Raw genomic sequence first — 25091 nt, 5'->3', positions numbered from 1 at the left:
ATAAAAGATAACACAAAAACCCCTGCATATCCTATATAAGTTGAATATATGAAGTAGAAGCCGCAAGATGTAATCTTCGGTCCATTTTCTTTCATTAATTACACAGCACTAAAAATTCTGTCATGATGGTTTGGTATAAGTTGACTGATACAGTTATTTTTATCGTCAATACCTCCATTTTGGTTTAGAGGTGAAAAATAGTAAATGTGACTGTAAGTTAACAATTTTACCAGGTTTCCAGGTAATGTAATAGGATGATATTTTATTCACTGAGTAAACAAGATACATTCGCTGACTAAGAAAAATAGTGGGAACACAGTGAGGACGTAATCAGTAATTGCCCTAATAGATAGTTCAAGACAACTGAGGAGCTGTATTTCTTAAATAAAATACCTGCTACGCAGAAAAATACGCAGGGCCTAACCTTCATAGATTATAAGTAAATATAATAAAGATTCCTACGTAAGGATATTGCTTAGAGTTTGTGTGAAGACCGAGAAACCCGGTGACTAGAGCGTCATATCAAGTTTTAAGAAGATAATGATCCTGAGAACTGGTTGGAGCTATTTCAACGCATTCGAGCCACTGACTGCAAGAACTTCTGTTTGAGAGAAATAATCTGTACACATGATAAAATGCCATCTAGTAATATAACGATGATGGATAGAAATTCGCGAGAAATAGTTCATCTGATTAGCTGTCTCAGTAAAGTCTGTCGAACCACCTTGTGCTCCATAGTTGGTGATGACTAATCTGCCTGACGAGTTCGGAGTCCGATGTGCACTTCAACTTCTGAAGCTCAACAAGACGTCAGGCCAAATCTATTGTTCTTTTCGAGGGCCATGGTGAGCACCTTGTCATTAAACTGAGTTTTTTGGATAAGTTTGGAAAACAAAGAGTGGTTCAGCTTCATGTGGTAAAGCAATCATCGTCCTCATCTCTAAAAAGAGTTAACGTCATCAATGCAATAACTATCTGTTATATCGATTAAGTCAAGAGCGGCCTTCGGTAATCTGTGCCATCTATATCATCATCTTGATGCTAGCTTGCCAGGTTCACAACGTGTCAATGAATACAGCTATACTTCAGGATAGTGAAGACAAATTTCTCCTAGTTGAAGATGCTCTATAACTCTCTGTGTTTGACCATCATTGACTCCACAAGATGGCTCACACTCAGTTCCAACACCATGTTGGTAATTCTGGAGTTTGTCAATGCTTTCGTACTCAGTGACGATGATTCATTTGGTGCCATCTGTTTACAACACCAGTTTCGGTAACAAAGATTTGCTTTATGAATCTTGTCCCAGGACTTTCACATCTTTCCTTATTTGCCAACACTGGAATTTGTTTGTAAAAAGTGTAGAAGTGGTCAGTTTATGAATTTGCATTATGGTAAGAAAGGGAGCTGTATGGGACTGGGATTTGTAGATCCATCACGACTCCCTCCTTGAGATCCTAGAAACAGAGCAGTACAGTGAATAAAGATGTCGGTAGACGCGGATCAGAGTAGAAGCCAATATTAGTCCCACCGTAGTTTTCCCTTACATTCTCTGAAAAAGTGAATGATACTACTTTACCTAGGAAAGCGTTTTCACGGTTGTATTGTTTACTGAACCGTATCTTCTATTGTATACTACTATTTTTTATATATTTAATTGATTTCTCTTGAAATATATTTTATTTGGGGCGTTCTATTCCTGGTATCAGATTTTATAAGCATTTAATAAATGAATAATGATAGAAAATATGCAAGGCGTTTATCATTTGTGTTCATACTATCCATTTACACCAGAAGATAATACTGAATCATATTAGACTTGTCAATCATTATAATGCAAGTAGAGTCAAACTAGTTAACTTTGCTACGAATGGTTTGCATGAAATGAGTTGTACTAGTTTTGTGGCTAACAATTTTTGTAACAATATAAGTCAGTTAACTCCACCTGGAGCTCCTCTTGGGCTACTGCCAGTCCCAAGCCCGGATAAAGGAGGAGAGTTGGGCATAGGGTTAGCGATCCCATCCTGTCGAAAACTAACTCGCTAAAAAAACGCTAACCAGAAAAATATGTATTAGTAAGTTAACAAAATACATGAAATCTAATTAACTTTTACTTACCTTTCACTTCTAAATCTAATTTGTCAAATGAAAGAGTTTTAAGTTCTTTGAACCAATAAATAGGTATTTGATAACACCAAAATATACCTTAAAAAGATTTTTTTAAAAATATTAAAGATGAAATGTTGTGTAATCAGAAAATAGAATTCCAGTTAGGAAGTAAACTTTAAAAAATATTTATACAAAATAGGAAAGGAATATTAATTTTTGATAATTTATTTACATCATTAATGTTAATAACAAATGACAGAATGATTATGGATACAATAACTAAAAGGGATTAAACCTAGAGTTATACAGAAATTGTACTTTATGTTTTGTTATTATTCTCAATATTCGAGTGAGTTGATAAGTGCTGTTCTTCACTTTGGTATAAGCCTAATTAACTGACAAATAGATTAATGTTATTACATTGACCTACTGACTAGATGATAATCAATGCTCATTTGTCAAATTATTAGTTCTAATCACATTTCAGCCGTCAATGACTATTAAGGTAAACAAAACATCATTTGGTTTGACTTTAATTAGTGTATATTAGTATGAGATATGACTGAATAACATCTATTATAAAAGCTTATTGACAACACTAAATTAACTGTTGAGTTAACCGACCAATAAGATCCTAATGTTTCAGTTAGATTTTTGTTTTAATCACATTTTTATGAAATACAGAGTGAATAGCTTGATTGTTTGATAACCTGAACTTCTGTTCATTGAGAAATACCATACATGAATTCTAAAAGAAAATAGACATTGACTTCACTGTCAATGAGATCCATAGATGTATTAGAAAGCTCAAAAATATACTATACAATAGTTGTTTAGTTTTGTTGATCATTTAATGTACGTAAATATAAAATGCAGTAAAATTGATACTTTTCTCATTCATTTTTGTATGCATGATCGATAATGTAAACGGTAAATATTGAATATTATCAGTAGGGGGTTTTATGGAGATTTTAGAAATTTTCGTGGATTTCGTGGATTGAAGTTAGATATTAACACCGTTGAATGCCGGTTCAGTGGTATAGAGTTTAAGTGTTCGCACGCGAGACCGATAGGTCCTGGATTTGAATCCCGTGGATATGCACTGTCGAGAAGTCCCATCATAGGACAAAACAGCCGTCCGGTGCTTCCAGGTTTTTCATGGTGGTCTAACTTCAATCGACTCATGAATTCAACTATTAAATATTGATCAGAGGGGGGTTTTGTGGAGAATTTAGTATTTTCACAGTTGAAATCATGAGCCAATTGAAGCTAGACCACCATCGAAAACCTGGAAGCACTGGAAGACCGTTTCGTCCTATTATGGGACTCCTCAGCAGTGCGCATCCACGATCCCGCACCGCGAGATTCGAACCCAGGACCTACCATAATAATTTAGAACCAGTATTTTGAGTAAAGTATTATATAGGCTGTAGTTAGAAATATCAGAGGTGACTTAAGATAGGAAATTGTTTAGAATTGAAGTCATCAGTGAAAGATAGAAAATTGATTATGAACAAAACTGAAATTTTATTTTGGATGGAAATGTACGTCAATCATAACTATTGTTTTCTAAGTCTTATAGAATCATTGCTGCAAGAAAAAATACAATGAATTTATACATATAGATGTATTGATTGTATATTTTTTTATGCAGTGTCAATCATTATGGAGAGGAAATATGCTTTTAGGGATGATCATTATATCATTATTTCACAGAACTAAAAAAAGTTTGTTTTTCTTAGTCTCTGAATAGTTTTCTTACGAAAAACGTTTGTATCTTAATCAAAGCAAAAAAATATCGTGACATAATAAATTAAATTTGTTTCGTTTATTTTAAACTCTTCATACATTCTGAAAGTTAAGTTACATTTTCACATGCTAAGTTTATGCTTTATTGAACGGTGAGATTATTGACCTGTGTAGGCAAAAAAATTAGTAAATTTCTACAACTCAAATGGTTAAGAATGGATTGAGAAGAAGAGAATGGTTATTCCATAATCAACCTCTAATGGAATATGATTAAACATTAACTGTTCGACATAGGATCTGACTAAACTGATTGCAACATAAAAGTTCAATATTATTCAAAAAAAGATCACTGTCATCTTGAATAGTATTGTGGAAAAAAATTTAAAAAACATTGATCGTAATATCAGTGATAACTAAGGAGGAAAGAAAAAGTTATCTAGTTGTGATGTAACACTTCATAGTAAACACACAACTATGATTTTATTGAGTGAGGATCGTGTTATCTCATAAACTGACTTGGGTTCAAAATCTACACCATATAAATATTTCAGTATTCTTCTTTAGAATACGTTTGGAACTCATTTCCCATAGAGTTTCAGTAATAAGAATGTGTCTCAACAATTAAATTTTTATCAATCGAGATGAAAGACTTAAAGTCATTTTCAGCCTATAAATGAGCCATAATTACTATTTGTTTTCTTGATAAAGTTTATGAAAAAATACTTTTATTATAGCTAATTTACCAGTGTTTAGAGATTCGGATGTTCTAATGTAAACACTATAATAAACCGTGATAAGTCATGAAAAGATAAGTGATCAGCATCTCCTGAAATACAACGAAACTATTCTTAAGAATCTTATTGTCCTTGTTTTTTTAATATTCACTGCTGAACAATATGTGTAAACATAATTCTCCATCCAGGGTTTTTTAATTTACTAATCTGGTTTGCAATTAAGGAAAGTAACGTCCACGTGCTCGAGTGTTTTACACACTTTGAGGGAGTTTCAAAAACTAATTTCGTTTACATTGTTTCTAAATTAAAAATGATTCTTAAATTTACGTTTGTGTAAATGGAAATTATCGAAAAATGGTTAACTAACCTGGAGGTATACGTAAAATAAAATTCTTTCTGAAAGGCGATGGACGCTTCACAATTATCTGAAATGGTTCTAAAATGCGGAAAAATATGAAAGATGGTAAACAGGGTTTGGTTGACTAAAATATTTATTAAAAATGCTAGTTTATCATTTCAGGCTGTTGATGTATAAGCGTATAAATCTATTGTTAAATGCTACAAGTTGATCAAATGGCTTTATTCTCAAGAAAACAGTGACACAAGAACATAGAGTAAATTTTAAATGTAATGTATTCTGATAACCAAAGTAAATTAATCTAGACTTGACTAATTTGATAACTTTAGTTTAAAAGAAAAAAAATTTGAGTGTATTCTCTTGAGTTTATGGGAAAACCAGTGGTTATGTAAAACTCCTCACACATTTGTAGTGATCATCTGTCAGATTATATGTTACTATAAAGGATTTGAAAAATTGTCTGGAACTCTTTACAATATTCGTTTCAGTACTTATTGACAAGAATTGGACATCTAGATAGATTCAGATATTCTTCGATGTTTCATTAAAATCTTAAACAATTCTTAGTTAGGCGATCATTGAAAACCTTCAAGAACTAGATGGCCGTTTCTTTCTAGCGAAGGTTTTCTCAACAATGCCCATCCATGACTCGGCAGGCAGGACGTGAACATAGGACCTTCCGTGTAGTACGCGAAAATTTAACCTCTAGATCAATGAATCAAGATCCAACAGTATCAGTGCCTAACCTTAATCAATCCACCACATTACACGACCATTACTTCATGTTTTCTAGTTATTTACATCATTTTTTAAACACAATTTGTTCAGTCTATTAAAGTATTTCAACTCAGTTGTTATTTGAACAAATTTATATGAAATCTGGGCAAAATTATTTCTACTAGATAAGGCGAATTCAACAGCTCAGTAAGCGATTCCTTTAAAGGAAAATCCAAATCGTTTTTTATGTTCATCAATGTTAGTCAATCATAACCATTTTTTCTAAACAAACCACAAAACAAAATACATGGATTTGTTAACTAATCTGCCATAATAATTTTTTAATCTATCCAAATAACTAATGCATCTTCTTCTTAAATCTCTATTTTATTTCGAAAAAGTGAAGCAAAATCGTTCGTTTTTTTCTCTCCCTTGGTAAACAACATGAAAGTGTTAATAAGCCTAAGTTGGAATTTCAATATTTGAACAATTCTGAGTCTCATTTTCTCTCTTGTTTATTATTCATCGAAGCAAAAGCATTTCTATCGTGCTATTTTAACTGACCCAATTCAATTAGGTTATTTATAAAAACGAAAATAAGAATAATATCATCATCGTTACGATTGACAGAATTCTCTCTGCCTCTTCTTTTCTTATATGAAATTTATGGTCTATTCAGTATAATTATTTAGTTATTCGCTTGAACACAACTTCATTAGTATTTTTCTTGTTATGATTTACTTTAAATTGGACTATAGATTGTAGAAAGTTGAAAAATAGAGAAGTAAATTGCTTAAGGTAAAAGGTGAATCAGTATAGGGTTGTAAAAACTTTAGAATTTTTATTAAGATCATGAACTGATCAATGTTGAACCACTATTAAAAACCTTCAAGCTCTGGAAGATTGTTTCGTCGTCACATGAAACTCCTAGGAGGTGCGTACCCACGATCCCGTTCTTTGGACTCCAACCCAGGACCTTTGGCTTTCCGTGAACACTTAACCTCTAAACCACTGATTCAGCATCCAACGGTGTTAATGTCAGACTTCGACCGATCTTCACTTTCGGTATACGAGTGTACACTCCTGAGGAGTCCTAAATAAGGACGAACAGATCGTCTGGTGCTTGAAGGTTTTTACTGGTGGTCTAACATTGATTGGTCCATGATCTGGATAGAAGGCGGCTGTCGTCTCTTCTTTATCTTATTTCCTATGCTATTTTATAGTAGCAAACGACAGCTTATTTTATAAGAGCACTCTGAATGATTGACTCTGCCACAAGAATAATATCAAATTATACTTTGTATTGTTTCATCGAAGTGGTATAGATTAATTACTTAGGTTAGGTGAAGGTTTCGGCAAATAAAATTTTGACAGTCTTATTGTATATAGCAAGACAGCTTGTTCTAACATTGCTTGTTTGTTTTATTACAACTTGAAGAAATCATTCTTTATAAAAAACACCACTCATTAGTTCCAGGAAATTCTAGATACTCTCAGTTGATGAAATGAAAATTTTTCAGTTTTTGTCTCACTGTTCGATAACTTATAATTAACAGGCACTGGAAATAGTGAAATGGGATACGAAAATTGAAATAAACAGCCAGCTTTCATTATATTAATGCTTGCTGTGTTATACTGAAATTTTCGTACATATAATGTTTTGAGATGGTGATGTATAGCTCAGGTGGATAATTTTGGTGAAGTTTCGTTCTCTGAACTGGATAGTATAATTGTGGTGTTTATCATTGTTCTTCTGAACATTATCATCAGCGTGAACGTCAAATAGAAGTATTTGAATTTCTTCACATATGACTAATAGCTTGTCTTGTGCAAAATATTTCAATTTCAATGAAACTATTTTGTAAAATCTATTGTTTCATGTGTATTATTGAAAATCATCGATCTTCATTTAAATGGAAATACACCAAAATTGAATTTATTTTAAGACATGTTAGTTGAATCATGGCAAAATCCTTTAATGTAGCGGAAAAACATAACTAATCTTACAAACATGCATTTTTGATTATGATAATCAATAATTCGAGTTATCTGATATTAGTGTATCCATAGTTGAGAATACTTAAGTCATGAATACGGAAGAATTAACATGAAAAAGTATCTGAATGTTCAAGATATAAGTTGAGTGATTCATTTCCTTTATCTAAAACCATCTGATGATACGAATTTGATTCATTTCCCATCCATTGAATTTTCATTTTCCGCTTTGATATCCGTTTGTCAATTGGATAACCTAAGCTGCTAAGCATTATTATTTTCTTTCAAGTTGAATTACGTTTAAGTAGTAACGTCTACCTGTTATTTAATCTTCAGTGACATAATGTTCTGATTATTTCGGTTTGCATTAATGTATTGCCTTCAACTACATTATGCTTTGTGAGTTATAGACAATTTGCTTTAATGTTAGTCATTACACTTATTCATGTAATTGTAACTAAATATACCATGGTCTATTATTCAATATAGATATAACATTTTTATTGACCGATTGCTCACTACACTCTATCATGTAAAAGACATCAATAATGACTAATTTCAAGGGGGTTTTTTTGAACAACTTTCGAAAGTCTGTAAAATAAGAAGTATTCACCATAAATATACATATAAACCCACTTCAATTTCATAAAACTATGGTTAACTCTCTCTCTGATTATTTTTGTATCTTTCTTATTTGAGACTTAAAATTTGTGTTTTATCAAAAAAAAATTAATTCATAAAAAGTTGGATATTTCATTATAGTCTGTCTTATAACGCATGAATAGTTTAATTTGTGTCAACTTCTTGTTTGAAAAATTCCCCCTCAAATCTCAGTGATTTGTGGAGTATAAGAAAAGTTTCGTACAGTTAAGATAAAATTAATGATGACATTCTTATGGTTGAATGCACTTATTACATAATAATCAATGAATTAAGAATAATTTGACAATTAGTCAACTTTAATTTTCATTATTAAGTTAGAAAAAAAGAATAATAATCATTTATTCACTTACCACAAACTCTATTCTGATCTCTATCTGTTGCACATACAATAAATGTATGATTTCCAACATGGTCTGGTAATGGTTTAAGTCGTATAATTTGATTTTTTGTATCAAATGATACCCACTTTTTTATATCACGTGTAATCTCTTCACCGATGGCTTGATTCAAGTTTTCCATAGATTTAAGTTCAATATATGAAATATTTTCAAGATTTGAAGCATATAAAGTAAGTTTGAGATTTTGTGTATAACCATCTTGAAGATCATAGAATGTATTCTGCGGTATTTGGATATTAGATATTTGATATACTGTTGTTTTTATTGGTGTTATATAATTTTTAACTCTTGGTATATTCGAATGAATTAAATCAGTACTGGAATGTTCTAAAAATGAACGATAATCTATTTTTGGAAATTGTTGAAATGAAGCCATTCCTGAACCTTCTTCTAAATATCCAGCTTCACGTGACGACAATGCAGATCGTTTATTAAGAGATCGTTTTACATTATTTTGTTTTGTCTGAGCTGCATCATGCAAAGAATTATGAATTAGATCACCAACAATCCATTCAGCCAACTAGTTAATCAAAGTATAATCATATTATGAAAATAGTTATTTATTATATCATAAGTCAATAAAACTTGAAGCCACAATCAATAATTACCTAAGTGTTATTCTGTACCATTAAAATAAGGTCTATATATATGATCAATCAATAATTTCATACTGTAGTTATCAAAATAGATCTCCTTCCTAATAACAATGTAATACAAATTGAAGAAATGTAAACAGTTACTCAAAATAAGTCACTCAAAACACAATTATACCGTCAAACTTAATTGGTTTCAACGACACTGATTAAGGTTATTTGAATTAATTATTTATGGTATGCCAATCATTACTGAACATTCCAGAAAATGTACATGAATTTAAATGTTCAATACTATTTAATAACCATGGATATACATCATATTATTCTGGAATTCCGGTAATTTATACAATGCATATTATTCTTAACACAATAGGTTCAATAGTCTACGTTTTTTTGTTCTAAACTAAAATACATTACTTATGTAGGTTAGCAGAGTTTGAATGAGTTGTTACATCAACATCTATAGTTCATAAACATAAGGACATATTTCGATTGTCATATAACAGGAAATTAAGCATCAATCAGCTTAAACATTATGACCCAGTCAGAAAGCAATGATAATTCCTATTACACTGTATATTGTACAATATGCTTGTTTATATACTTCTATAAAATGCTAAATAAACGATTGAATATAGTTTGGATTGTATTCTTTCATCATTATCTTATATTTACAATTAACAAAAAACCAACCAACAATTTTACTAACTGATCTCAAATTACGTTATTTAGACAGTAAAGGTAATAGAATTCTGTTGGTAATATAATCATTGGGGTTGGCAAACATATCATATGAGATGTGAGGCAGTCACTCATCAGTAGCATCGTGCAGCACCTTGAATTTATTGAAGCTAGAAATGTGTCTAATGGGTGCCAACTCAGTGGTCTATAGGTTAAGCATTTCCCGCGAGAACTGAAAGTCCTTCGTCCAATCCTTGGTGGAATTATATGTGCTGAGCAATATCATACTAGAATAAAACTGCTTTCTAGTGCCTTTCCGTTTTTAGTGATTTTCTAACTAAGATCAGTCAGTGATGTTAACTATAAAATTCAACAACTTCCATAAATCTTCTATATTATTCTGTCATGTATATGATAATATTTAGAATCCATTGTGTTTATACACTGGAAGAACAAAGTGAGTTAATCGTGGTTAAGGTGGTCAACAATAAAATCTCCGCTGAAAAACGGTAATTGTTTACATCTTTATCATAAATCAAGGATTAGTTCGTTTTTATAGAGTAAATATATATAAATATACAAATTTTTCAACAGGCTACTTATATAGCAGTTATCACTAAGAAACTGCTTATAATTGTTGCCGGTCAGTGAACCTTTTATTTGTTGATTACACATTATAAATTACGTAAAAATATCAGAGATTTTGAAAATTTATTTCAGAATTACAACTGTGTTTACCTAATATATGTGTCCTGATTTATCCATTTAGCATAACAAAGGGAATCGAAATGATAACATAAAACGCAGCTAATCGATAAACAGTCATATGATATTTCAGCATATATACGTAACTACTTTGACAGCTCAACTGATTTAATAAAGTACTGAAATGACTGGGATTACCGAGCTGGCTATTAATATATATATATATATATATAGAGAGAGAGAGAGAGTGAGAGAGAGAGATTTAAAAACCTGAGTTACTAATCAGATAACAAATGATTAAAAACCGACTAAAAATTAACGTCAGAAAGTAACCAAGGATGTTTCGTTTCGTTCTATCCTAACAATAATAGTTATTGTAAACATTATAGTAACTTAAAAAGTGAGATTAAATGACTTTCTAAAGAAACCAACTGTGTTTCTTTGCGTATACACATTTCAAATGCACAGCCTAACAAGGTAGATATCTTCTTTGATTTCGCGTTTCACCCAGGGTAGCGTTATAAGTAATTGGAATATTGGTGTCTGAATTTCATTATATCCAAAATCCTAATGACCATAAAACACTTTTCTACCATTATTTCGACGTAACACAACACATTTAATAGGAAACACACTTGAACACATTATTAAGATTTATCTATATGGTATACCTTGTAACATTTTGGAGGAACTATATATATACAAAAATTTGATAGTGTTGTTTTATATATTATTGTCAAAAATCAATCCATTCTGATAATAATCATGCGCTCACTACTGACCAGCTTCAAGATGGAACTCCCGGAGTTCTAGTGTGATTCAGTGACCAGTGGAGTTCAATCCTAGCCGGATAGAGATAGTTATCCACCTCAGACAATTGATATAGGGTTGCTCAAGATTATGGATCGACTGAAATTAGAAATTAACACTGTTGTGTGCCAGGTCAGTGGTATAGAGGCTAGGCGTTTACATGCGAGGTTGAATGTCTTAGGTCCGAGCATGAGGTGCGGGATCGTAGATGCCCACTGCCAAGAAATCCCATACAAGGACGAAATGGCCATACAGTGCTTCTAGGTTTCCGATGTTGATCTATCTTAAACCGACTCATGAATCCAAAAATTTAACTGTTCACAAATATATTCTCCAAATTTACATTTATTTTTAAAACATTATCGATTACCAATTTTGTTTTTTTTTAAAAAATAATTGTATTTAAAATATTAACTAGTTTCTAACAAATTGAAATTAATGTGACTCTTCTAATGAAGAAAATGAATTAGGCATTAGATTATCAGACTCCATGATACATTTTTATGATGTTTTATGAAATAAACCGGATTTAAAACATAAATGGAACATTCTACTCATTAAAACAAAAGTTTAGTTAAAGGAATTTAAGAACGTTCTACAAGAAACGGTACAAGGAGTTAGTGCAAAATTTTACTGGACATGACAAGATGATTAATGTAACTTTGCTAAATAGTTGTATGCTTTTGATACGTCACTGATTTAGTGTAATTTTGAATAGGTTTGGGGGATATTTTCAGATTACCTTTAGATTAAATTAGTCGATTAGTTATAGACAACATGGTATTAAGTACACAACTGAATTGGTTGACACATCCAAATCAGTATCAACACAACGGAATGGGATTTCAGATGACAATAAATCGAGTCAGTATCAAATCAATTACAATCGATTATAATAAACATGTGGAACACATTTCGAAAATAACAAATTCAGTTGAAGAATAGAAAGTCAGAACAAGCGCCCAAAATTTAATGTATGATTTAAAATATTTGCTCTACTGCTACTAATTTCGAAACAGTCAACCGACGTCCATGACCAAACACTGAGATCTCCAAAAAATGTCTTAACATTTAATAATAATTCACTTAAAGAATCAATCTCCCCTGTCTCTCAACCTACTCCTATTTTATTCATTATAGGACATCAGAAGAGGGACAGATGAGGAATTGTGGCACTTCAGCTAACAATGATTTTCAGGCATATAGGATACCATGTATATTATAGATATTAAACGAATACATTTTGAACATCTGAAATCAGTTTAATCTGTACAGGCTGGTACCTATGTTAACCCCACATAGGTTATTCTAGCCTCTGGACAGTTCAGCGTTGTTTATTCCTTTATTTTGACTGATCACTAAGTAATGATCATCATTTGGAAAGCTCGATATTAATAACTAATACTATTCTGGCTGATTAACTACACTACACCATATGGTGTTATCCATCATTTTCTCGATATTCAGTAAGTGTACGATTTCCATTATGTTCTGGGCATTTTCCGTTCATTTGAAGGAGAGTAGTTAAGTACTGGATATAAGAATTTTATTTACACTGAATATTTCATTTCAAACATATGAAGCTATCGACACATGACCTCTATGAACACGTAAGTGTAGTAAGTCCTAACATACCTGTTGAAAAGTACAAATGTTGTAAACGTTAGGATCTAAAATGAAATCCCCATTGAACATTACACCATTATACGTTGTATTGACCCATCAAAGGAATGAAGGAATATAAGAATCTGTGGAACACTCCATATTTATTTATTATAAAAAAAGGTGTGCAACGAATCACGATCATATTCATTTCTAGACCTATGACTACGTCTTTTTTTATTTTTTATTTAAATGAATGTCATTTTTATGGCGGATATATTGTATCATAATAAACAACCTTGTCAATTACTACATGACCCAGATTAATTGTTTAATTTTTAATGAAAATAATCAGTTAAATAATTCAATGAATACAATTAATGGCAATTGATTGTATCATTCTTGATAATGATGATTTCGCTTTCAAGCTAATGTCTGTTAAATTCATTCAATAGAATCAATCTATGATTGTTTGATTATGATTATTATTATTAACTGAGTTTATGACCTTATTATTCTGTTGACAGTTTATAAGTAGTAAACATATTTTTGGTTAATGAATAAAATAAACAAAGATGAAAGAACAAGCAAACAAACACAATCAAAAACAGGAAATATAATTGAAGCCATTTTGATTTATCCTACTTATTATGTATCGACTAGATATATTTAGATGAAACATACATTCTGTCATGGATCATAAAAAATAGTGAATACAATAAAATACAATGAATGAATGTAACTGACATTAATCAAACAAATAAATTCATTATAAAATTAATATTTTATTCGAAGAAAGTTTGTCATATGACATGAGATATAATCTAAGTCATGATGTCAAAACTTATTTTCCAATGGAACTATTGTTTAGTATTATATAGTTGGTAATCATCGATAAGTAATTGTGGGAAAAGATTTTTTGACGGTTTAAACTCATTATTAAGAATTAATCATGATTTTTGGTGGTAATAATACACTTTAAGAGATATAAATCAGTATTACTCAATGCTGATGACAGAAACGTTATCACAACTGACTTTTAGTAGTCCCGATAAGGTTATTACTAAGTGATCTTTGAGTCAGAAGGTTCCCAGCAATACAATCTACCACTGAAAAGTAATTATTACTGTGTTAGTTGTTCCTTGTTTTTGATTTAACCAAATTCAAGATGCGAAAATCTGAAAGAAATTGTGAAAACTTAGTTAAGGTGTTTGAAGGACAAACGTTTTCCTAAATATTGATGTAAATAACAAGGCTTATGATGATAAAGCACGGACAAAAAGCGATCCAGATGCAACTTTCGGAGTTGTAGTAAGAAGACGCGATCATTGGAGTTCAATCCTGTCGGATGTGAGACAGCTATCTATCACAGGCAAGTGGTAAGGGTTGAATGATACTGTGAGCTGAATGTATTTAAGCATTTACACTATTGGATGCCGAGTCGTTTGAAGAAAGCTCAAGGGTTCGTGGGCGAGACTGAAGGTCCTAGGTTCAGTGTCTGAGTGAAGGATCGCAAATCAGCCCTGCTTAGTAGTCTCATACTAGTACGAAGCGACCATCCAGTGCTTTTAGGTTTTGATGTTGTTCTGGCTAAAATAAGTTCAAGACTTAAGCTATGAAGATTGTAGAATTTTTGGAAATCCTATACACTAAAAATAGTGTGATCAATTGAAATCTGATGTGAGAGAATAAAGAACGTTTCAAAGGACCTAAGTGAGGAAACAATTGGTGAATTATCGCATGAGTTATAAGTTAACGCGAAACTATCATCATTCTGATTTTTGTAGTTGCAAATAAAGTTCATCTTTTCACGATCTTTAATGCTTACTTTATCATGAAATTAATTTTATTTCATTGAAAAAGATTCTGCTTAGTGGTATACTTTTTATAGTTATGTAATCATGGCTGAGAAAAGCATTGAAAAGTGGAAAAAAATTAAGTGACAAAACCAATTTGTTCGGAAACTGATTAAATATCCAAAGTGGGAACGTATGACTGTTTCGGAATGTTACAACGCTACACAAAAGCTTAGTTGTATTGATAGTCATAAGGATTGTTTTATTTTTAGTTTTTTTAGATATCATATAAGAAATCATAACTTATCAGTAGGTTTGCATTTTACTCATGCCACGTAATCACTTCATAGTATTGAAGTATCTACCAGAAAGGTATGAAGGAGTATTAAATTGATTCGAAAATTACTGGAATTTCATTCAATTCCGTTTAAGCTCATTTATTCTTCTTTGAAGTCAAGTTGAACGTCACTTGTGGATACACATACCTTAAAATGGTTAAAAATATTCCCAGCTCAGAGGCCATTTGGTTTGGAAATCCAAAACGGGAAACTAATTATGTCATGAAGAAAAACAATGCAATACCATTAAACATCAACGTGATTTTATGACAGTCTTATGTACAAATAAATCAACTTAATGAATGCAATGTTTATTCAACTATCATAATTATCAGAAGGGGGTTTTGTGGAGATTTTAGTAATTTTATTGTTATATCCCGATAACAATAATGAATGGTAATTTTGGGATCCATTTATGGACCAATACTATGCATATAATTTTTAACGCATATTTGCTGAATAATTAAAATAATCATATTCATGTTCCTTTCATTGTGAGCTTCATTTTGACCCTTAGACTATTATTGTACGATTTACCATTCCTGAGTTATACCCAGTCTATTAATTACTGCTCCCTCTATTCACAGCCACATTTAGCTAACTCTGGTACAAATGTTATTTTCTATTTTATTGGTGCGATGTGGTCAGTCTGTTTGATATATAAACTCAGTATGTTTGAAATACAACGATTCGTACCACAGAGGCTGATATTGGTGTTTTGGACTTAACTGGCCGGGCTAGGCAGAAGCAGGATCGATAAGCACTCTAGACTACTCGTACGGTTTTCGTGTGTCACTGTTCCAATCGATAATTCACTGCTCTCTGATTGGCGGTCTTATCACGTCATACGTTTAACAAAGCATCCACTCGGACACAAGATATAACAATTAGCGACGGGGATGGGATTCGAACCCACGCGGGGAAACCCAATTGGATTAGTTGAAATCATGAGCCAATTGAAGCCAGACCACCACGAAAAACCTGGAAGCACTGGACTGATAGCGAGACTGATAGGTCCTGGGTTCGGATCTCACGAGGCGCAATCGTAGATACGCACTGTTAAGGAGTCCCAGACCGCCCTTCCAATTCTTACAGGTTCTCCATGATAGTCTACTTCAAATTGCATCATGATTTCAACTATATTCATAGTTATGTTTACATCGTGGTAGGACAGAGATGACACAGATATTACTAGGTATTTAAATACAGACAAGTAGAAATTATCCAATCCATTAAAAAAGTACAAATTATAAAGTCGTGCTTATTTTTTTAGTCTATCACTTGTGATTTATTATAGGATAACGTACTGGTATGAAGGACTTTTTGATAACATGACTTTTGTTATCTGTATATAAGTTCTAACTAGAAATCTATTTGAAATAATTCTGCTAACAACTGGAGATAGAATTTTTCCTACACAACAAATACGAATGAAATGAACCAGTTACCTCTTCAATTATTAATGACCATAAGGATGGGTCGTGCGCAGACCAGATTGCGACACAACGGGTCATCGTTGAGCAATCATTTGAGTGGAACTCAGCACTATACATCAACTTTACTGATTATGAGAAGGCGTTTGACAGTGTGGATGGGAGAACACTATGGAAACTTATTAGACACTATGGAGTACCTCAGAAGATTGTCAACATTATCTAGAACTCATACGATGGACTACAGTGCAAAGTCGTGCATGAAGGACAGTTGACAGACGCATTTCCAGTAAGGACCGGAGTCAGACAAGGTTGTTTACTCTCCATCTCCCTCCCTCTTCTGGTGATTGACTGGATTATGAAGACTTCGACATCTGAGGGGAAACACGAAATACAATGGACATCTCAGAATCAATTAGATGATTTGAACTTCGCAGATGACCTAGCCCTCCTATCTCATACGCACGAACAAATACAGATGAAGACAACAAATGTAGCAGCAGCCTATGCATCGATAGGCCTCCACATTCACAAAGGAAAAAGCAAGATTCTCAAATACAACATGGAGAACACCAACCCAATTACACTTGATGAAGACTCTGGAAGAGGTGGAAACATTCACGTATCTGGGAAGCATCATTGATAAAAAAAGGAGGATCGGATTCAGATGTAAAGGCGAGGATTTGCAAAGCAAGGGCAGCATTTCTACAATTGAAGAACATATGGAACTCAAAACAACTCTCAGCTAACTTCAAAGTGAGAATTTTCAATACGAACATCAAGATACTCCTACTGTACGGAGCTGAAAATTGGTGAACTATTACATCCATCTTCAAGAAGGTACAAGTATTTATAAACAGTTGTCTACGCAAAATACTCTACATTCACTGATCCGATACCATTAGCAACAGTCTTTTATGGTAGAGGACAAACCAGGTTCCATCTGAAGAGGAAATTAGGGAAAGACGTTGGAAGTGGATAGGACATACATTAAGGAAATCCCCTATATGCATCACGAGGCAATCCCTAAATTGGAATGGTGAACGGAAGCGGAAAAGAGGAAGGCCACAGAACACATTACGCCGGGAAATAGAAACAGATATGAAAAGGATGAATGTTAACTGGAAAGGATTGTTGAGGACAGGGTTGGATGGAGAATGCTGGTGGGCGGCCTATGCTCCTCGACGAAGGGCAACAGGCGTAAGTAAGTAAGTAAGTGTAATAAATGATAAAATCTCTTTCTATAGACTGTTAATATATAAATATCTGAAAAAAAAAATTTATTAATTTGCAGAAAAGCAATTAAATGATACTACTTACCGTGATATGTTTAAACTTTTCAAAACGAGTAAAATTTGTATTATTTAACAATGTCCAAATTGGTATTAATCCCATTTGAAATCTCTTTTCTAATATAGTTAATATTTTCAATATATAATCAGGTATAATACCACATCCAATATGTTGTATACTAACTAATTGTGAAAAATTTGATTTAGAATTTCTGATATAATTATGAGCTTTAGCACTAGCCAATATGGATAATTTCCTAATAAGTAAGGAAAAGAAAGAAATGCACAAAATAAGTGTGATAAATAATGAATTCATTTTAAGTGCACAAAAACGATGTGATGACCACTTTGGATAATAAATCAACATAACCAAGGTAGGTTAAGGGTACGAACAAATTGTTTTTGAACATATGAGGATTTCGATTTCCGTATAGCCAAGGCTTCAATAAACCTTAGTATATGTCCTTGAAGGCTTTCAAGTGCTTGATTTAAGATATTATACGTGTCCATGAATTGGTAGTGCATTAGTTTTTAGTGTACAATATTTGTGTAGTATTATACATTTTCGAACATTTTTTGTGTATTAGGTGAGTGAATGATGAACAATAAAGTATAGTTTTTTTTACTAAAGTTTTCACTTTAAAGCTCTAACTTTTACATTATTCACTTTTCTTCGATCTGTCAAATCTGTCAGGCTACAGTGGCATGTTTACAGAAGACATATATAGCTTTAGTTGACTTAAATGAAATTCCCAATGAAATTTATGGTTTTATATGCCACATTCATCTACTAAACGAATGAAGAATTGTTCAGAAGTGCTTGATGATGCACATTGATTGAATAGTGAAAAAGATTTATGATCTGTGCAATATTATCAACTTGTCATAACTTCAGTGACGATTTTTAGGTTATAGAATTGTACTTTCCGTACTTCATTTTACCTATCTGTTGTTAATGAACAATCAAAATCTAAGTTGAAATGATACTGATTTGAATTAAAAATCCCATAAATTCTTTATGTTTTGTCTGATCAGTTATTTTAAACAATGTATATACAATTGGGTTCTCGATAAACCTTTTCACTAATCATTAATGAACTTGTTAGAAATACTGTAGGTATTAGTAAGTGTAAGAACGGAAACGAAACCCGATTGGTATGAGAATGCATGAACAATAATAATCGGAGACGATGGACTTATATTTACAGAAGGAATAGTCAAGATTGAGACAATTGAATGATAGTTTGCAAATTAACTGTTTACTGTATGGTTGTCAGATTTTAGTGAGATAGTCTGTAATTTGTGCCTAAATACATTCGACCGTCCCCACTGATGTTCATGTTCACCAGAATGTCAACTACAATTTATAAACAATATTGTTTAAATAAAATGCAAAATATTTTATCATTCTTGTGAAATTCTCTTATAAATTAAAATATAGGCATAGACATTTTGTAGAACTGTACTTAATTGTACGTGAAAGTAAATTAGTATTTAAAAAAAACGAAAATGTTTTATTAGTATAACAAAAATATACAACATTATATTGCATATTGTTATATCCCGTGGAGAATTATGAATGGTAACTGTGAGAACTATTTATGGACCAATGTGATATGTATATTTCCTATTGTATAATTATTATTTAACTAAACCATTCGTATTCGTGTTCCTCTTATCATAAGCTTTATTTTGACTTATAGACTATTATTATACGATTTACCATTCTTGAGTTATCCCCAGTTTATTAATTACTGTTCCCTACATTCACAGCCACATTTGGCTAAATCTTGTACAAATGTTATTTTATATTTTATGGTGCGATGTGGTCTGTTTGATTGGTATATGAACCAAATACGTTTGAGAATAATGATTAATATTGCCGAGGCTATTATTGGTGTTCTGGACTTAACTGGATGGCTAGACAGAAAGCAGAACTGATAAGTACTCAAGACTGCTCATACGGCTTTTGTGTATCATTGGGCGATCAATAAATTCACTGCTCTCTCGTTAGTGGGAATCAGCACGTTCATACATTAACTGAACACGCGCACTCAATCGATATAACAAATATGTATGTTGTTCATCAACAGTTTAACTGTAATTTATCATTATATTCATGTGTCAAAATGAAATGGTTTGATGATGACAAACTTCACTTTCCTACATAATAAAAACAGTTAATTTCATATTAATTAATTTAACGGTATTGTATTTATTCAGTAAAATGTTTTCTGTGTGTATGTGGGTGAAAATGGTTTAAAATTGTACAAAATTACCAATATTTTCAGTTATATGTATAGGTGTAATTAATTCTCGAAAATTATTTGAACATATTTATTTCAGAAGGGGGGTTTTTGTGAATATTATAGTAATTTTAATAGTTGAGATCATGAGTTGGTTGAAGTTGGAGTTCGAATCACGCGAGGCGGGATCGTGGATGCGCACTGTTGAGAAGTCCCATAGCAGGACGAAACGACTGTCCAGTGCTCCAGGTTTTCCATGGTGGTCTAGCTTCAACCGACTCATGGTCTCAACTTTTAAAATTACTATAATATCCACATAAACCCCTTCTGATAATAATCAACATATGCTCAGTAGTGACTGGCTCTATCAAGTTATTCCTGGAGTTTAAGTGAGAAGCAGTGACCAGTGGAGTTCAACTAGGTCCGTTGTGAGAAAGTAAGTCACTGAAGACAATGGTGGATCTGTCACTGAATTTCGTGGATTAGTTGAAGTTAGACATTAACATCGTTGGATGCCGGCAGGCTCAGTGCCCTAGTGGTTAGGCGTTCGCGCGCGAGACTGATATGTCCTGGGTTCGAATCTCGCGAGGCGGGATCATGGTTATTTATCTCAGTTTGTTTATTCTTCATATTGAATTATTCATTACTGAATGAGACCAGTAAGTATCACAAATTGTACAATGACAGTTTTGATTAACATTTTTTTATTTATTTATGGCTTTCTATAAAAATAATATAAATTTGTTTATATTTTATTCAACTCTTTAGAATATACTATCCTATATACTGGACATGAATCTTTTAATGAATAGATTGTCAACGCAAATTGAGCATTTGGCATTGTTATGGTTATTATTCGATTAAAAGGTTTGTTTGTTGTTTTTTTTAAAAAAAAGAGTTTAAAGATTGAAATTTTTTTATAGTAGAATTGATTTGATTGTTTAATTTACACTAAAAATGAAAACAAATTGTTTACTTCATGATTAAGGTACTCAATCGATTCTGTAACAACTAATCAATAAAGTACCTTAAATTTACAGGAGCAAATTTATGAATACCAGTTTTACTAAGCTGATTAATAATAATTTTTATAATTTTATGCTGACAACACTGGGTTTTAAAATCAATATTTTAATTTCTTGGCCAGATAATCTTGAAAGCATGAGTCATTTGAAGCTAGACCACGAAGGAAAACCTGAAAGCACTGGACGGCCGTTTCGTCCTATTGTGGGATTCCTCAGCAGTGCACATCCACAACCTCGCCTCGTGAGATCCGAACCCAGGACCTATTAGTGCTTCCACGTTTTCCTTGGTGGTCTAGCCTCAATTGACTCATGCTTTCAACTATGAAAATACTAAATCTCCACAATACCCCTTCTGATTAAATAGTCTTGATTATAAAATGTTGATACTGTTTGTAACATCCTTTTTTATAACTGCTTGTCTAATTCACATTTTCATTAAGAATTGTTTATAAATAACGGGGAGACTATAATCTATGGACGACCTATCTGATTTCGAATAACAGGTCTTTGATTTTCGCAAAACATTGTTTCATCCATTTAGCTAGATAGCCTTTTGGCATTTTAGCTTATGTTATTTCGTAATGAAAACTCTAAATCTAATTCCTAAGACTAATCATCAACTGTAAATCATAATTCTAATTCCTCAAACTGTTTTATAACCCTCATTTAGTCCTAGTTAGTAGGCGGAAATTCAGAAGGTCACTTCAGCATCGCTTACAGGTCGTCCATAAATTCTAGTCTCGCCCATATCATTTAACTCGATTCAAATGTTGGTTTTTTATAAGATCTTAATATTTTAACTTATACAATCCACCAGTAAGTCAAAGTTAATAACATGTAGATTTCTATATCAGCATGAAGTAACGATCATCGAATGTGAACCGAATAAACTAAGAACATGCCAAATTATTTATTCTGAAAATGAAATAATTCTAAAAACCGAAATATTAAATAAATAGATTTAATAATTTTCTTTTATAAATTGATATAGAGTTAAGTGTTGCTTGAGGCTAATTCAGTGGTCACATATATCTGATTATATTTTAGTAAAGTTCACTTGTTTTATAGAGTCAATGAAAAATCAAATCATTTATAGTTCAAATAGATATTTATAACGCTTTATGATACCTGATCCTAATCATTTTAAGATCACAATGAGACTCCTCTGATATAAATGTGCAGACGCTTATTTTCAACATGAAACCTCAATATACGCATATCATAAAAAGAAAAATTTACTTTTCTTGACAATGTTTAAAGGATTTTAGATAACTCGTAACTGCGTACTTTCGTTTGATACTCATTGTTTCTGATACGTTTCTAAACCCTTGAAAAAGAGTAATTATCAGAGGATACCATCGATACATTTGAATATGATCTGTTATTGAGTTGGAAGACTTAAATCTACAAACATAAGAGTCTTAGATATTTTTAGCAATCAAGTCAGCCATCATTGAACTCTACACATTTACCCTTAATCATGACTTTTACAGTGTCATATACAATACGTATCTCTAAAACCTAATACGTGGAATTTATTGATGCCTCTATTTTCATCATATTGGGTGAAAATTGGTCGGTTTTTTACAAGTTGGATTTAACTTAGACTTTATACGATAAAAATGAAGGTTCTAATTGTTCAACTAACGAAAACCCTTAGTGATCTGGGCTACAAGTGTCAGTTACATACCACACTTTTCCATGATTTTAATTATAATTTTCTATTCCTTACTTCTTATTTGAACGTCAGTCAAGTACTCAACCTTATTTCCTTATTTAATCATTAAATAAACTATGAAACTAATCTTCCATTTGTAAAATTCCTGCTTCCAAAATCCTCGCATTTTCTTTCTTGAATATTCATATATTTAAATTGTAAATAGACAATTATTGGAACAAACTTTTCAATTCTTCCACGACTGCTGTCATTTATTAGATCTACACCTACATGTAAAAAACAGTTCCAATGAAAACTTTTCTCATATATAATTTATAAACGTTTTTTAATAGTTAATATTATTATTTCTAGGTCGTAAATGGCTAAAGAGAATCTGTAAAATAACTGTGCTTACACTATACCCCAATGATAATTGTCGCATCTTTTTAAAAGAACAAATCATTTGAAGGTGTGCTTCCTTTTTAGAAATATTAAAATAGATAATATTAGCCAATAATGAATGTTTATTTAAATAAAATACGCATACATCATTATCTGTAAACAAATTTATGCTATTTATTTAAAAGATTATTTATGGCAACTTCATATACTACTTATTTCGTTTCGGAACATTTATATCTTATAACTTAATGTCCAACTACCGCTTTAGAATAAAAATGCATAACTAATTCTTGTTGAATAGTATAAATCAAAAGATGAGCACAAAAAAATATTAATAATTTCTTAGTTGCTAAGTTGAACATTTAAAGTAATGGATAATGAAACATAAATTTCTTTACTCTATCCTTTTCTGATCATAAGTTTCTATGTGAATTTCTTGTTGTCCATACAGCTGTTAGACAAACTAATCGATTTCCTTAAATATTAATCATAACAATATTAATAATAATAATAATAATAAATGGAAAAAATTAGTTCGGCCGACATCTAATATTTCTCCGATACACTGTTACTGTTACGGCTTATCATTATAAATTCAGTATTAGTATTACCGGTAACTTAGTACGGCGATATTCATAAGTAACTGACAAGATTTATATATATTCTAATAGCAAAGGAAAGAAACATTTATCAATATTCATCATTCATATAGAACTGATCATGAAACGATACAATATGGAATATGACTAAGTTATAGTGAAATTTATGTTGATTTGTAGTTTACTATTTAAAACACATTGAAATAGACTTCTTGACTCATATATATCATTTCAGTTTATAAGTAAAAACAAGTATTATCATAATTATTGTATAATTTGGCTCTGAAAATTCCTTTTTTTATTTGACCATATGATTGCAATAAACATAACTTAATGGTTTGTAGTCCGTTAAATTGTGAGAACACAAAACTAGGTAATTGCTAAGATACTGTTTTGTGAAATAATAGGATTGATTTACTTAAGAATTTCAAATAGAATATTCATTGCTAATCCGTGTCGGGTGTGAGGCAGTTACTCATCGAAGACATTGGTAGATGGTCATGCAACCCTATATTGTTACTCGTTTTCGTTTACATCGTGGACTGGTCTTAGTTAAACAACGGTTGAAACTAGGAAGACTAGATCACTTTCTTGATCTGGAACGGGATTGCACATTTTTGAGGAATCAGCCTTATCTATCTGCAAAGTACACTATAAACTTAAATAATCTCCACTATCCCTCTATAATATAATATTATTTATTTTCTAGAGATATAAATGTTTGCGGTAATCTTCATTAAATACTTTACTATTTACAATCCACAAAAGAACTTAAAATTGATGGATTTGATTCTTGACATATGCGTACGCCTATATCTTAGCAACAAAAAAACTTTTCATTTAACCAACTTCATTTATTTCTCTACTAATAATTCTGCCATAGTAACAAAACATTTAATAATGCTTAAAGGGATGAATATAAATACTTTTAAATTTAAATTTCACATGCTATAATTTGAAATAATGTACTTTGCCTTAAAAGTGGCCAATTTTTTGGGGTGATTAATAATTTGGATATATAATTGTAGAAACTGAAAAGAATATTCTTTGTTCATATATTGGTATCTTATTAGGATAGGAATTTTTCAGCTATTTAAATTTGGTCAAGCTACTAGTAGGCTTCTCAAAAATTTAATATAATATCCAGAGAATATCAAATTATTTGTATTAACAATTGTAATACACA

At 31.6% G+C, this 25091-nt stretch overlaps 1 protein-coding gene across 1 annotated transcript in view; it reads right to left on the bottom strand.

Annotated features, from left to right (window-relative positions):
• Smp_129470 (hypothetical protein) overlaps nucleotides 1–22551 on the bottom strand; it is a gene marked incomplete at both ends in the record, with an annotated part of 33514 nt that extends 10963 nt beyond the window's left edge. Inside the window, 4 exons of the mRNA XM_018799105.1 lie at nucleotides 4960–5028; nucleotides 8676–9243; nucleotides 18005–18233; nucleotides 22535–22551. Coding sequence (XP_018650927.1) covers nucleotides 4960–5028; nucleotides 8676–9243; nucleotides 18005–18233; nucleotides 22535–22551 — 883 coding nt within the window. The remainder of the gene's footprint in view (nucleotides 1–4959; nucleotides 5029–8675; nucleotides 9244–18004; nucleotides 18234–22534) is intronic.
• Between the last annotated feature and the right edge of the window lie 2540 nt (nucleotides 22552–25091).

The sequence above is a fragment of the Schistosoma mansoni genome, chromosome 3 (genome assembly GCF_000237925.1).
Source record: "Schistosoma mansoni strain Puerto Rico chromosome 3, complete genome".
In the NCBI taxonomy this organism is placed as follows: domain Eukaryota; kingdom Metazoa; phylum Platyhelminthes; class Trematoda; order Strigeidida; family Schistosomatidae; genus Schistosoma; species Schistosoma mansoni.
This window is presented reverse-complemented; position numbering and strand designations above follow the sequence as displayed.